General features: G+C 36.8%; 1 protein-coding gene across 1 annotated transcript; it reads right to left on the reverse strand.

Moving 5' to 3' along the window:
• Positions 1-202: 202 nt before the first annotated feature.
• On the reverse strand, positions 203-11,480 carry LOC116428823 (uncharacterized). The gene is made up of 11 exons (XM_076371548.1): positions 10,784-11,480; positions 7,750-8,120; positions 6,876-7,095; positions 6,569-6,788; positions 5,538-5,834; positions 4,778-4,783; positions 4,226-4,716; positions 2,155-2,525; positions 1,349-1,568; positions 1,042-1,261; positions 203-500 (listed from the first exon to the last, which is right to left on the reverse strand). The coding sequence occupies exons 1-11, from the start codon at positions 11,262-11,264 to the stop codon at positions 203-205; spliced, it is 3,195 nt and encodes a 1,064-aa protein (XP_076227663.1). The 5' UTR covers positions 11,265-11,480.
• Positions 11,481-17,142: the final 5,662 nt, after the last annotated feature.

A 17,142-nucleotide genomic window follows, 5' to 3' on the forward strand; every position in this document is an offset into this window, starting at 1 on the left:
ATTAGTACGCTAACATGTTTATGTTATTCGTATAATTCTGGCTTGTCCTGCGTATAAATTAATTTATAAACACGTCGAGCATTCTGGTAACCTTCGTACATTCAATGACTACTAAAACGATCGGCATGTTCCGCTGCAAAACACATGACAAGCATAATTTATAAATCGTATATAGGTACAACACTGTTTCTCCAATTTAAAGCTAATTAATTTTTCGCTTTTTTGTTGTTGCCATCAGCTGATAGCGTTTGTAAGATCGCACGACTAGTGTCGCGATGATACTGGTCGTTTTTGAAATTACTAAAACGGCTACGATAGTCAGGAACACCACGATGTCCATATCGCAGCGTTGGTACCACGGTTGATCAGCCAAAGTCGATCGAAAATGAGGGGCTCCTTTGTGACGGATCACGTATTCCGTCCACCACGCTAGATGCTTTACCATGTCGTGAGGGTTGTCGTTCACTCTCTTTTTGAGTTCGATCATTCTTTCCTTGTATCTGGAAAGAGACAAGTAGACCCGTAGTCGTCGCACAGATTTTTCTTTTTGATACGAAAATATACTACATAGCTGCCATATTTAACAAGTTGAGCATTGTTGTCATTTATTTTGTCACAAGTAAATTCTATGTTACAACTTGTTATCTTGATATTCATAGACAGTATACTTTACAGTAAATCACTTCACATTTTAAATGTTTCGTAGTTCTTACGAAGTATACAGTTATTACAACCCTCGACTGTCTTTGGTAGGATGGAGATAAGTGTCTATTGAAGTCAAAAGAAATAAATCTTTAGTTAACTAAGTTCTACAGATTCATTAATATTCCATCATAATTCAAAGGTGTTTATTCTTTAGAAAAGAAAGGTGTTTCGATCTCATATTCATGTAATCGTTTTTCATCCTTTGACATTATAGAATATGAAAGTTTGAACAACTATGCCGCTATCACTCTGTATTTTCCCAATAAAATCATTCATTCGTTGGTTGTATTGTAAAATGTACGTATCACGCGTATTATATATACTATGTATACTCACTGTTTGTTATTTATCAGTTCTAGAATTGCCCCCTCCAAATCTTCTCTTGTGATGGTCGTGATTTCTAAACGTATCGCGACCCGAAGTGCTTCCATTCTAAGCACTTGGTAATCTTGATCCCCAAGTACTGGAAGACCTAATAACGGCACCGTGAAATGTACCGCTTCTTCCGTACTCTGCAGACCTCCTTGGTAAATGAACATCTTCACATTGGGATGTGCTGTGCAACAGTGAATAGCGATTAATAATTAGTAATTAAAGCCTATATAACATGAATTTACAAGTTACTTGGAGAATGAGATTTTACCAAGAATACTTTGTTGGGGAAGCCATTTTCCGAAAAAGATATTGTCTCGTTTGACTGGCGGCTCTTTCTCGTACTTCCACACAACTTTGTAGGGCAATTTATCGAACACATCGAGGAAAACCTGTATAGTTTCTTTCGGCATGTCCGAACTCATGGCGTTGCTGCCGAGGCTGAAGTAGATGCATCCTTCAGTCGCTTGATCCAAGAAGCGTTTCAAATCCTACCACAAGGAATTGAAAATAATTACTTCTTTCGCTGTTATAAAAAAACCAGCGCAACATACTTCTGGCTGTTGAAATATAGTGCGATTAAGATAAGGATTGAACGTAATAATTGTATGAGTTTTTTATGCAAATAACATCTTAAATTTCTTAATTGAGGACCATAAACGTTCATAGTTTAAGTGTTATATTTCCTTAGAATGTTATTCAAAAATATTTTTCGTTATATTACATTATATACTATTTTATTATTTAATTGCTGATTTATAATTTCAGGAGTTTTATCAATATGTAAAAATACCGTCGAGAAATCCACGTAAACAACACAAACTATCCAAATTAAATAGATCTAAATGTTTATTTAACTGTCCCACTCACACGAGACTTAACAATTCAATAACTATAATTAGGCAACGGATTCTTATGCATTTCTGGAGAATATACAGCTGAAAATCTGTGCTGGACGCACACGATTCAAGAAGATATATCACTTATTCAACGTGAATTACTTGATTTTAATACTGAAATCGCATAAAGGGGAGCAGTATAATAACAACTCTCACAGTAAAATGAACATAATCATACCTGGGGCAACGGAGCCAGTTTTTCATTGACGTGGAAGGAGGTAAAGGTGATCATGTTTGCCAGTTTCGGTCGAGCTGGAATTATAGCATCGGCTTGATTGACAAATATAAGGCTGGTGTTCTTCAGTATGTCGAGTAGTGAAGGCGGTGGCTTCTCGAAGTACTTTTCTGCTAATTTCTGTTGCTGGGGAAATAGGTCACGGTACAAAATATACATGGTACGATACAGATTTATGAAATTCTGTAATCTTTTCCAAAATGGCTGATGCGTTCCTATGTTCGCTTCCACTTCCCAGGTGTATTCGTGCGATGGCAATACAAGGCCGCCGAGAGCATGTTCATTGAGTGTAGTCATCCCTAATGAGCTTAATCCTAAAAGCATACAAACGAATAAAATCGTTTTAATTAATAATTTTATGGTTAGGATATTTTTATTATAGGTGGAGAGAAATATGTACTTAGTATAACTTCCCTCACGCTTTTGTTTCGTCTAACTTTCATATCACCTTTCAATTAACAGTTCCTATATTGTGTGAGATCTATAGAAAATAATTAATTAACTATCTACTTTAGAAGACATCGTGTCGGTGGCTTGGACATAGTCTCTGCAGGAGTCTTTAGGATAATCGTAAAAAAGGTTTTAACGTTTTGGTAATTATTTTCAGAGACATATGTGTTTACATTTCGCCGAATTCAATGACCTTGAAATGTTGCCTTAAGAACACCATTCGGACTAACTTTCCTCTATCCATATAACTGTCGTTTGGTCATAATGTCCGAACTAATAAAAATATATTTAATATTACATACTCTATCTCTCTTAGTAATAAGTGAAGTAATTACCCGTTGTAATAATTCCTATTTACAACTAAGTGTAAATGCACATCAAATCAAATGCCAATTTAACTTTTGTTTACCTTAGATGTACTACCAAAAATGCAAAGCACAAAGTACATGATGCTAAAAATATTTTTCAAATATTTAAGAATGTTGAAGGACAGTAAGAGTTTCAAGAACAATAGATGGTAGTTTACGTAGATTTTGCAACTTAGTAGAATTATGTGAGGTTCCGAAAATTTCGAGATCTTGAAACTATTCGGCTTGCCGAATATCCTGAGAATTGGACTGCCGTTTCGAGATATTCTTCGGATGGTCAGGCCGTGGTTTTAAAAGTTCGATTTTTTAGACGTTTCCGGACACTACCACGTGTTGCTTAGGGATGCTTCAAGAAAGAGCGGTACATTATACGATTTGACTGTGATTTCCTGTTAAAATCCTGAACATTTGCGAATCTAGCGCACTTTAGAATTGAGTGCTTTGAAAACAGATTTCAGATATGTTTTCTATAATCGTATCAGTTAAAATCGACATACACTTGTATGAGATACTAATTATTATATTCTGTATCCACCAAATTAACTAGTTTCGTATAACTCGAGTAAATGGTAGATTTCAGCCAAATCTATCTAATCGTTAGAACCGTTAATCATGCGTGCACACTGAATGTATATTGTATCTTCGTATCTTGTCTTCAGCTGCTACTTTAGATAAAGAACGCGTCGCTGTATTCGTATAATCACTGATCTTAAGAAATGTGTACATATGTTTCATGCTACTAAAGTCAGTACACGTGGATACCGTACCATATTTTCAAGTTGCATGTAAGGAAGATTGCTGAAATTTTTACAAATAAAAGTACTTGTAAATAAAAAGGACAAAATTCTTACTTTCCTTGTGATTTCCTCTGTGAATTTTTTATTCACATTTGTGATAGATACGTGTCTCAACTACTACTTCTATTGAGGTACTGAATCTTAAATTGGCCAAAATTTTGCTGGTGCGTTAAAGGAATTTTACATTTTCACAGTTGTTAATATACTATTAAACATGTATACGTACAAATACCTATGTTTCGAGAAGAAAATATATTTTCACCAGATGCCAGTAGAAAAAAATGTTTCTTAAATTGCTAAAATATGTACGTAATCACTTTAGCAATACATTCTTCCAATTTTCTGCTACATTTCTGTTTTAGCAACCCGTAATCTATTAAAGTGAAAATTAAAATATACCTATCATAGGCGCGTTGAACCTGTGAGCGAAAGCGTACACTGCAGGAGTGAATAACATCTCGACCAGCACAACGTCGAAATGCTCGTTGTTGTTAGGAGCATACAACCGTTTCAAATCCGTGTTGTTCAGCAAGGTTTCAGTGAGAACACCGGCCATATCTAGGAAGGTTTCTCTGATGAATGTCAGGCAGTCTACTTTGTCGAACCGCGACTTAATGAAGTCAAGTTTTCTGATCTCGCTGTAGCTTTGGCCGACGTTGATCTGCGTGAAGTTCTTCCGATCCAGGTTCGGAATTGGATTCGCAGTAACGAGTACGATGTCGTGACCTCGTTTATTGAGTTCCAACCATAATGGGCGGAACGGGATCTGATGACTGTAGGAAGGCGTTGGAACGATAGCTAGAATCCTGGCAGACTGCAACTGCCTGATGACACATAGGACGCAGAAGAGGAAAAGCGCACCGGGCACTGTGAACTTCATGGCGGTACGTTAGTGAACGATCGACTGCAGACGCTGGTCGCGGAACTACTGATCATAGGACGATGCGTTACCGCAGACTGTCGGAAGAAGAGCTTTATGAAGGAGCGCTATCAGTAATAGAATCTATTGCTTAATAACTGCCGAGTCACGACGTCGGACTCAGATGTATTGTGTCATATATCGCCTATAGGCGTTTATGTCTTTTAATTCTGCGTATCACGGGTCGGTTTAGATGTGCATCCTCCTCCCGTATGCTCGACACTGTAATCTTCTCATTGTACTCGTTTTTCTTCTCATGCTTCAGTCAGAGTGTTTACGACGCTGCATTATCGGAGCGGAGCCGTTTTAATTGATAGGCGGGTCAATTAACGCGTCGGGGTAAATTTCGGTAGGTATGCAATGCTTACGTGCACAAGTGGAATAGGTGTACCATGCACGTTAACCCGTATGCCTCCAAGAGATTAGAGTTTTTTACAATGTCCCGTACATGTATTATGACCTAATTTCAAGATAAATTGTGTATTCATTAGGTTGGATAACGTAAGTAAGTATACGTTACGAATATTTGTATATTAAATCAATACGGTATATTAAATAGTTACTATTGTATAGTTTATTATGAAATATTTATTGTTTTTATTATTAAACAGTTATTTGTACAATTCTGCCTTGTCCTACGTATAAATCAACTTATAAACACGTCGAGCACTCTGGTAACATTCGTATATTTTGTAACTACTAAAACGATCAGCATGTTCCGCTGCAGAACACATGACAAAGGCAATTCATGAATGTTATGTAGGTATAACAGTGTTTCACCACATTTATAGCTAATTCATTTTTCGCTTTCCTCTTGTGGACATCAGGCGATAACGTTTGTAAGATCGCACGACTAGTGTCGCGATGATACTGGTCGTTTTTGAAATTACTAAAACGGCTACGATTGTCAGGAACACCACGATGTCCATATCGCAGCGTTGGTACCACGGTTGATCAGCCAAAGTCGATCGAAAATGAGGGGCTCCTTTGTGACGGATCACGTATTCCGTCCACCACGCTAGATGCTTTACCATGTCGTGAGGGTTATCGTTCACGGTCTTTTTGAGTTCGATCATTGTTTCCTTGTATCTGGAAAGATAAAAGTAGACTTTTTGTTGACGTGCAGATTGTTATTTTTAATATGAAAATATATAACATAGCTGTCATTCTTCAAATGCGAAGCCACGTTGTCATTCCTTTGGTTAGAAGTAAGTTGTATATTACAGGGAGTTATCTCAAGCTTTACTTACAGTATTTATCACAATAAATCACTACATACTTTAAACAGTTCACAGTTGGTACAATGTATAAATTTGTCAATACCTTCGATAATCTTTGGTACGACGCACGTTGTCTCGACAAAACTCAACAACTTAAAGGTATGAGGGATACAAAAAAATCCTTTAGACAATGGTTGTGCAATATAGAGCTAAGCATACGGTGGTTATACTGTTTTACGTTATGGGAATATTACGAAGTTTTTTAAATGACAATGGATATTTTGCGTTTTGAGTCCAATGTTATATAAATAGAGAGTCGGAATTTAGTTTCACAACATTTTTATTATAGAAATAAAAATTATTCTGTATTGCAGAGACAACTTATCAACACATTGGTAACCATGAATTTTCGTCATCTGAATAGTTGAATTTTGTGCTTTTGTCCACAGACGGTCGTACTGTAAGGCAGTCTCATATTTATGTGATCGTACTTCATTTTTAGAAACAATAAAATAACGAAATTTTTTCAATAAAGTCATTCATTCGTTAGTTGTATTGTGAAATGTACATCCCACGCGTATTATAGATACTATGTATACTCACTGTTTGTTATTTATCAGTTCTAGAATAGCCCCCTCCAATTTCTCTCTCGTGATGGTCGTGATTTCTAAACGTATTGCGACCCCAAGGGCTTCCATTCTAAGCACCTGGTAATCCTGATCTGCTACTACCGGAAATCCTAATAACGGTACCGTGAAATGTACCGCTTCTTCGGTACTTTGAAGACCTCCTTGGTAAATGAACATCTTAACATTGGGATGTGCTGTGCAACAGTGAATAGCGATTAATAATTAGTAATTAAAGCCTATATAACATGAATTTACAAGTTACTTGCAACATAAGATTTTACCAAGAATACTTTGTTGGGGAAGCCATTTTCCGAAAAAGATATTGTCACGTTTAACTGGCGGCTCTTTCTCGTACTTCCACACAACTTTGTAGGGCAATTTATCGAACACATCGAGGAAAACCTGTATAGTTTCTTTCGGCATGTCCGAACTCATGGCATTGCTGCCGAGGCTGAAGTAGATGCATCCTGCAGTCGCTTGATCCAAAAAGCGTTTCAAATCCTACCACAAGGAATTGAGAATAATTACTTGCTTTCGACGTTATCAAGAAACTAGCGCTAGGTACGATTAAGATGGAGATTGAACGTAATAATTGAATAATTTTCTTGGCAAATATCTCCATACATTTGTGAACAATGAATCATCAATATTCAAAGTTTCACATTGGATGTCAATTTGAACATGTGCTTTATGAATGAAGTCTTTCAGAACATGAAAAATCGAGGATTACTTTAAGTATTGCATTTTTTTAGTCTGTTAATAAAGTACGGCCTTAAAGCATTGTTCCTATTTCGGGAATGTGATATATTTTTCTGTTCCATTTAGTCTTGATTTATATTTTAAGAAATTGCAGAGGTATGTAAAAATATTCCTGAGAAATCGGAACACAAGCAACTGAAACTATCTTTAATAAACAGATCTAAATAATTATTTACTGTATTACTTATTCGAATTTTGGCAGTTGAGATGATAACAACTGGACGACAGGTTCTTATGCATTTATGAAGAATATGAAAGCCCAAAACTGCCCTTCATGCACACAATTCAAGAAGGTATATCTTATATCCCAAGTGTAATATTTAATTATAATATTGAAATCGCATAAAGATCCGCAGTATAATAATAACTGTCACAGTAAAGTGAATAGAATCATACCTGGGGTAACGGTGTCATTTTTTCATTGACGTGGGGAGAGGTGAACGTGATCATGTTTGCCAGTTTCGGTCGCGCCGGAGTTATAGCATCGGCTTGATTGACAAATATAAGGCTAGTGTTTTTCAGCATGTCGAGTAGTGGAGGCAGTGGCTTCTCGAAGTACTTTTCCGCTAATTTTTGTTGTTGTGAAAATATTTCACGGTAAATAACATACAGATAGCGATGAAGATTTATGAAATTCTGTAATCTTTTCCAAAATGGCTGATGCGTTCCTACGTTCGCTTCCATTTCCCAGGTGTATTCGTGCGATGGCAATACAAGTCCGCCGAGAGCATGTTCATTGAGTGTAAGCAGCCCTAATGAACTTAATCCTTAAGACATACAAAAGGGTAAAATCGCTTTATATTATAATTTCATTGTGTAAACATTCTGATTATAGAGACTGATATATAGTTTAGTATGTTTTACTCTTGCCCTTGTTTGGTTCAGCTTTCATATCTCATTAAAATTTGCAACTCTTATACTGTGTAACATCGTTGAAGTATGGGAAATTATTAACTAACTATTTACTTAAAAGACCTTATTCTGGTGATCTTGACATTTATATGTTATTAATGACACCATTCTAAGTAACTTTGGTAATTATCAACAGACTGGAGATGTTTACATTTACCGTATTTTAATGACCTTGGAATGTGTTCTTGGGAAAAATATCCGGAACATCGCTTTGATATATAGATAACTGTTGTTCGGCGATACCTTCAGAAAAACGTAAGGCTGTTTAATATTTCATACCGAATATGTAATACACCGCATCTTTATTAGTAATAAGGTATATAATTATGAATTGTAGTTGTTTTTATTCATTACTAAGTCTAAATACACATCAAAATAGACCTCAACTTAACTTACATTTAACTTAAGTATGGCCCCAAAATACATAACATTAAGTTTATGGTATTAAAGAAAATTTTGTAAATGTAAGAAGGATGGTGGTAGCGGATAACCATCTATGTGTGTTTGTTTTGAGTGTATTTATCAAGAATTATCTATATGTCTGTTACGTGGTGCAAAGGTAATAGCGAACTGTACAATGACGTGAGTAATAACTTTAAAACGTGTATCTACCCGAATCCTGTCGGTACGTTATCTGGACTCCTCGCGACTACTCACGGTCTCCTAAGGAGGAGCCCGATTGGTTCTTCGCCGACTGGTAGGAAAGCTATCTGTGGACCTATCTGTTTGCCAAATGTTTAAAAACGTTGAGGACACTTTCTCAGAAACAGCATTTTATATTGCGTATACCATAAATCTCGCTAAACCCTTTTGCTCCGAAAATTTCTCTTCCGAGAGCAACTGTTGCATAAATATTCACGAATGATAGAAAAACTGGAATGATCGTCGAGTATGTTAATAGGAAATGTTTTTTTAGAATCGAGTCTCTAACAGTATATATGAAGTCAAAGGTCATCGATGCGGTGTCCCTTTAAAGTGAATATTTAACAATTATTATAAAGATTGTACCACTTATCATTTGGTTTACGAACATTTATTGGACACTTTATTTAATTGTACTTGTAAAAATAGATGTTGGTTCATATAGATTTTGGAAATTAGTAGGGGTGAATGAAGTCCTGAAAATCCCGTTTTGTGACCGCTTTCGGTGAGTATGAGTCAGTTTTCGAAATTTCGATTTTTTAGACTTTTCCGGAAACATCAATGTGTAGCTAGATGCATCAGGAAGAAATGATAAATTATATGATTGTGCTTTTCTCTAAAAATTCATAACATGACTGAGAGCTTCAAAAGCAGAATTCACATACATATTCGTATAATTGTATCAGTCAAAATCGACGAAAACTTTTATGAATTAATGTTTAGAAAATTCAATATCCGCCAAATTGTCGTTTTCCGTGAACCTATTGTTAATTGTAGCTTTCAAAGAAATCTATTCAATCGTTAGAACTGTTAGTTGTTTGTTTGTACATTGTATGTTCCTTGCTTGTCTCAACTTGCTACTTTAGATACAGAACACGTCATTCTGTTTGTAAAAGCATTCGCTTCAACTCATCTGTTTAGTTTCGTAAAGCTGTGAAGTTAGTGCAAATGAATACCGTAGGACACCATTCAATTGAATGTCAGGAAGATTCCTGAAATTTACACAAACGCAAGTATCTGTCAATAAAAAAGATGAAATTTTTATCTTGTTTGGGATATCGTCAGTGAAATCGTATCTGAATCTGTAATATCAATTAAATAACTACTGTAGCTAGAAGGTATTACACCTGATAGCTCTTTGGGACACACAAATCATACGCCATGAAAATCTCTTCTAAACCGTTTAAACAATGTTTGAAATATGATAACAGGACTTAATGAATATGTATTTTTGAGGTTCGAAATCATTAAATATCTCAAGATAGTACCGAAAGCTTATTCGTAGAACCAAAGCGTGAATGTAGATTTCAATCAAATTGCAAATTCATGAAATTTCTGAGTTTGCAAGGTGTAACCACGTTGTCAGAAAGGCTAATGGTCATAAGTTTGCAGGTGTACTGAAAAGCATGCGTAATACATATGTATATCACTATTATAAATCCGTTCATTCAGTTCAAAAAGTTGTAATATGTAATTACACGTATTTACATTGCACGTACATGCGCTTAGAGGAAGAAAAATATTTTCATTGGACGCCTGTGGAACCAAATATTTCATAAGTTTCTAAAATATGTAATTTTAATAAAATCAAATATAGAGTACATTTCGACAAAATAATATAAAAAATTAATACGCGGATATTGATACACACGTAAACAAAGTTTCCGTAATTCTTCCATAATTTTCAACGACTCGCACATTTCGTCTCTGAATTCCAAAGACATAACAATAGCAATGCCCGTCTCTACTATTGTTTTTTCTAGGGCACTTTCTTTGATTTCATCTTTCAAAACACAGCGTTCGCAGTTCTTTTCAATTTCCTTGTACACATTGTTCAACCAAACACTAATCTACTTAAATCATAATTAAAACGTACCTATCAACGGTGCGTTGAATCTGTGAGCAATGGCGTACACAGCGGGTGAAAAAAGCAATTCGGCTAGCACAACGTCGAAATGCTCGTTGCTGTTAGGCGCATACAACCCTTTCATATCCGTGTTGTTCAGTACGTTCTCCGCAAAGGAATAGGTCAAGGAGATTAAGTATTCTTCGGTGAACGTCAGCCAGTTGACTTTGTCGAATCGCATCTTAATGAAGTCGATCTTCCTTATGTCACTGTAGGACTGGCCAACGTTGATCTGCGTAAAGTTTTTCCGGTCCAGGTTCGGAATCGGATCCGCAGTAACGAGCACGACATCGTGCCCTCGTTTATTCAGTTCTAACCACAGTGGACGGTACGGGATCTGATGACTGTAGGAAGGTGTTGGAACGATCGCTAGAATCCTGGCAGACTGCAACTGCCTGATGACACATAGGATGCAGAAGAGGAAAAGCGCGACGGACACCGCGAACTTCATGGCGGCGCGTTGGAGAACGATCGAGTACAGACGATGGTCGCAGAATTACTAATTGTAAGATGACGCGTGATAATAGATTTAAGGAAAAAAAACTTATGAAGAAACGCTATCAGCAGTAGACTCGGGTGATAAGTATTCTCCGAGTCACGATGTCGGACTGGGATGTATTCGGCTTATAAGTTCAGCTTATAAGTGCCTCTTCCTCCCGTAGGCTCGACACTGTAATCTTCTCATTGTACTTGTCTTTCATTGCGGGCTTGATCCAGAGTGTATACGACACTGTATTTTCGAGGCAGGGACGCTATAACTGGTGGACAGAACAGTCGGTGTGCTGGGGTAACGTATGCGAAATTTGCGTATAGGATTGATGTAAGTGTACCGTGAGCGTTAACGGATTCAAATTGCAAATTGTTTTTACAAAGTGAAAATAAAATTTAAGAGAATGAACTCATCAACTTTTTATGTATTACAGTATGCATTACATAATTTAAATACGAAATTTTATTTTATTTACGTAAGGTGTGAACTGTTGAGCCTCAGAAACGTGTGACGAACGCCACGGAGGTGCTGGTCTCTTACGTTGCGCATTGATATTTTCTCTTGTTACACCTCGTGATAGTTAGATTATTTCGAGCCTTGGTCTCTTTGCACCGATTCTGTATCGTTTTGAGGAACCATTTTCGTGTGTGAGCAAAAGAAAGGCACAATTTAAACAAATAAGAACAAAACTTTATTCAAATATGAGGCGATGTGCAATGACTACGACTAGATTTTTGAAACAATGTAATTGTATCGTGTGAATTTACAGAACATTCCACTTGATTGCAGTACGCAAAGATTGCGCTGAATCTTTGCTAATTGATTATGGCCGGTTTCGGGTAGCGAATGAGCGAAACCAAGATGTGTGACCTGCACTCCTGGTGCGCAGGAAGAACGCTTCGTTGGTGGCGGATACGCGAAAAATTGTGTTTGTTGAGAGTTGATGACGTTTGGCGATGGCAAGGTTAAAAAAGTGGCCCGAGCTGTCCGCTGTCTGGATCTTCGATTCAAGACAGGTCATTTCCATCAAAAAGATCCCATAAAAATGTGTGCTTTTGTTACGCAATCTGGCACGCAGATTTCCACTGAAATTTGTGTTCTTTGAAGACCGATTTACAACATATTACACACTAGCAACCGTTACCAGATACAATATTCTTTATGAAAATTAACTACCTATTACACAATAGAAATGAATTTTGAAATATTTTATATTATATACTTCAGTTTACGTTCATGGTCCGCCACCTGTTTGTTTAGGTTCAGGACGTGTGCGCTTCGTGATTCTCGCTCGAGACGGCGAGGATCCTTCATTATGTGTGATTTGTAACTTCTTAAATTTATCAATATTCTACTTTAACTTTAACTTTTCATTTACGCGTACTATAGTTATAGCAAAGTGGGATTGAATTTGTGCAATTAGTGTTCTAGTTCGTAACTTTTTGGTAGTGAAAACGGTTATTCTGAAAATTACGACTATAGGTGAAATTTCGTTGATTTTCGATTATTTCAGGAAAGCATCAGCAAAGTCAACTTTTTATTTTAACGTGGATATCTCGGCATTGACGCAGAAGACCACTTGGGCCACGGAAACATTAGTTTTGGAGATTTGGTGAGAATTTACAACATATTCACGCTAGATTGTAGTGGTCAAGTTGAAATATTGCGAAGTGAATTTGTGAACATTTAACAAATTCCAGTTTATTGAAAACGACCAACGGGGCAACAATTTCCGAAGCCGAAGAATCCGAGGAAGAGATTATTGATCAGACAATTAGATAATTCAGTATTATAGTAGTGGTGGAATTATGTAGTTTCGACACATCTTTGTTACTGGCCGAGTCGCGAACTGAAATGGAGCGTACAGCCGAATCCGCTTGCCACTCTGCTCTTTTGACCTACGGGCTGACTTGTTTCACGTCAGTAACACACTGTATTAAAATCTAAAACGATTATCTAATTGTGAGTGAAATGTAATGGAGGAAATCATTAAAGATGAAGAAAAACGTAAAATTGTTCGTCCAAGTACATCACAATATTGCAGCCCGATTGTATAAAGTAAGGACAAATTTGGACAGTATTGTATGGCTGTAGACTACAGAAATCTAAATAAAATATAATTAAGGTATCATTTTCCAATTTCTAGAACAGATGATCAAATTGATGAATTGTGAGATAAAATTTATTTTACGCAGTTAGATTTAAAAGATGCTTTTCATCTTGTTTACTTAAATGAGAATTCAATTAAATATATTGCCTTTGATAGCTTTATGAGTCAGTTTGAATATGTCCGTAAACCATTCGGATTATCAAATGGTCCTTTATTTTTCATGCATCTTATCAACACCATATTTCGAAAGCTCTTAGACCAAAGGAAAATATTAATTTATTTAGATATTTTAATCGTCGCAAAGACGATCGATGAAAATTTATCAATTTTGAAAGAAGTTCTTACAATAGCAGTTAAAAACTGTTTGGAATTGAAACTGGAAATATGTGCTTCTCTGTTTCAAGGAATTATTTATTTGGGATATTGCATTAGTGCAGCCAGAGACAAACCAAATTGAGAAAATATTCAACCAGTTTACGAGTATCTCGTATCCAGAAATTATAGAGAATCATAGATTTTAGGTCTAGTATTTCATTTCAGAGAATTGATAAGAGATTTCACAGTAAAAGCAAAGCTGTTATATGATCTATTAAAATCTAAAGTAAGTTATCGACGGGAAGATGAAACAATAAAATCTTTTGAAAGTCTTAAGGAAACAGTAATGTCTGATCCTATTTTGGCATTTTATTCTCCATCCGCCGAAACGGAATTGCATTGCGATGCAATCTGCCATGGTTTTGGATCTATATTATTGCAAAAACAAATAGATGGGAAATTCCACTCTGTATGTTACTTTAGCAAAAGAATTAGCAAAACAGAAGCCAAGTACCACACTTTTGAATTGGAGGCTTCGACCAGAATTTACTCTTTAGGACGCTTTCGGATTTATTTACAAGGAATTCCAGGCCAAATTGTTACCGATTTCCAGGGTTTAAAATTGACATTGGAACGGAAGGAAGTAAATCCACAAATTTTGCAATGGTTTCTCACTCTTAAAAATTATCAATATATATTAGAACCTAGGTCACGGAATAAATTAGTACGTGTTGACGCCTTAAGTCCTGAATTCGAAAATAGTTTCGAGCAAAATTTAACTATTTTACAACATCAAGATCTTCAAATTAAGCAATTACACGGTGCCTTGCAGCAAGAAGAAAATAAGTATTTCGAATTAAATAACGGATTAGTTTATAGGAAAGTTAGTAATAAATTATTATTTTACGTTCCAATATAAATAAAAGAAAACATGATTAGAACAAACCACGAAGAAATGGGATATTAAGGAGTAAATAAAACACTTGAATACTTATCTCCAGTTTATTGGTTTCCAGATAGAAAGGAAAAAATTAAACAATTTGTTACATAATGTTTAAAATGTATCACGTATTTTACTATTGCTAATCGATTTGGGGGAACATTACAGTGCCCTGATAAAAGATCAGTTCCTTTTTACTGTATTCGCATCGATTATTATGATCTTTCAGAACGTATTAGATATCGGCAGAAATATATTTTTGAAATTATAGATTGGCTCACCAAAGTTAAATTTTATCCAACAGTTACAACAAATGCAGATGAAATTGTTCGATATTTAAAATTTTATTTTTCTATATATAGTAAACCGAGGAAAATGGTATGTATAAAATTGTATGATGTAGTGCTTTTACGTAGAATAAGTTCAACAAAATTTGTATCAGAGTGAGGAATTCAGCACATTTTAATAGCCACGGCGACTTCACACACTAATGGTCAAATAGAAAGAATAAATCAATCTCTTGCACAAATATTGTCAAAATTAAGCTTTACTATTGGTACATGGAATCGAGTGTTAGTTTATGTAGAATATACATTAAATAATAGTGTGAATTGTTTGATAGGAGATACTACGAGTATACAGGCTGTTATTTCGCATTAACCAAACAGGGAAAATTAGTGATGATTTCCGTATAATTTTAAAAGAACAAATTTCAGATAAGCGAAATTTAAATAATATTAGAGAAAAAAAACAGTTGTTAGGATACAAACAAGCAATAGATATAACAAGAATTATTAGGATAAGCGTCATAAATACCCAACTCAACATGTGATAGATAATTACGTCATTATTAAAAATGTAGACTACACCGGCTATACCTGCTATAAGTAAAAAATTATTATCTATATTTAGAGGTCTGTATCAAATTCTTAAGATGTTAGAAATCGTTACGTTATACGGGATCCTAAGGGACAACACTTGACGCAATTACCGTTTGAAGGAGTTTGTTCCCCAGAAAATATGCAATTGCGATGGAAAACCGATACTATAAACGGAACTAAAGACGGAGGAAGAATGAAAGTGTAAATAGTAGTGCATAATGTAGTAGGTTTATATTATTTAAATATTTAACTAGCTTACCATAGTATGCTATGTTCTTCGTGTTATTTTGTGCGCTTTTGTAATTGTTTACATAGTTGTACGCAAATTACAAAAAAATATTTATAATACAAATAGCGTTATTAGATTTGCGACGATTGAGGCAATTAGTCAGGATGAGCCGAACTCTAGGAGTCTGTATTCGCGCTTTCCCTTCGAGCTGCAGGCGGCAGTGTGTTTCTATATTTATAGGCGTACGAGCTTCGCTGGTCAGGTTCGACAGCGCTCACGGGGCCGGAGGTTGTCGAGAGCTTCGGGCTTTGGGCCTGATGATTTGTTCAAGCCAGATGGCGTGGGAAGATACGTTCCCATACCGGCGAATAAATCCTTGGGGCTCTCCAGCCACACTGCCGATAGGTGGTAAAGGAGAGGTTTCGGTAGGCTCACCTACCGTACGACGCAGGTATTCACCGGACACGATTGCTTCGGTATCAACAAACCTGTGTCGCATCGGGAAGGAAGCGACAGCGGTCTGCCACCAATGTAGCATGAAGAGGAGGACTCGGCGCAGAACACGCTGCAAGTGTGCCCTGCCTTTGCAGCGCTGCGCAGAGTACTGACAGACGAGATAGGGGGAGACCACTCGCTTCCGACAATAGTTAGGGCAATGCTGGGAAGCGAGAGGTCGTGGCGAGCGGCGGCCTCCTTCTGCGACGAGGCGATGACGCAGAAGGAGGCCGACGGCAGAAAGGCTGCCATTCAGCGCCCATGGGGAACTGTGAATAGCGGGTGGCAAGGTGTGCATGGAAACGTCACCGCCGCCTACCGAACGGGAGTAACTCTCGACGGAGTGGGTATGGGCACGAGCGTCACCCCTCCCAGAGCGGTCATGGCTTCAGCGCGGGGTCCCAGGGACAGTGATTACGCGGCCACTAAGATGACCGCAGTGAAGGGCGCGTGGATCGAGCAGAGCTTGGTGCCCGCGGGAGATGTGCGGCACGCCGATCAGTTAATTGATAATTAGACGAAATACAGAACGGTGCTTCAGCGTTAATCTCTTTTCGTATCTTTGAACCTAACTGACTAAAATATCCTCTAGAACACAGACGGCATCCGAGGCATTATGCGACTCAAACCGCGCTGTCTTATATACAACAAGAAACCAACCACTTACATGGAAACCCTTCCGTATGTTACAACGTAGTGGCCTACTACATTCTGTTTAATTATTTACTTCCGTACGTATTCCGAAATAATTCCAAGATAAATCATGTATTCAATAGGTCCAATAATGTACAGAAAATTATCAATATTCATATAGGAAGACCTACAATATGTGAAGTAACGCGCTTGTTGAATGATTAGCAGGTCTGGCT

This window comes from Nomia melanderi, chromosome 10 (genome assembly GCF_051020985.1).
Source record: "Nomia melanderi isolate GNS246 chromosome 10, iyNomMela1, whole genome shotgun sequence".
NCBI lineage: Eukaryota > Metazoa > Arthropoda > Insecta > Hymenoptera > Halictidae > Nomia > Nomia melanderi.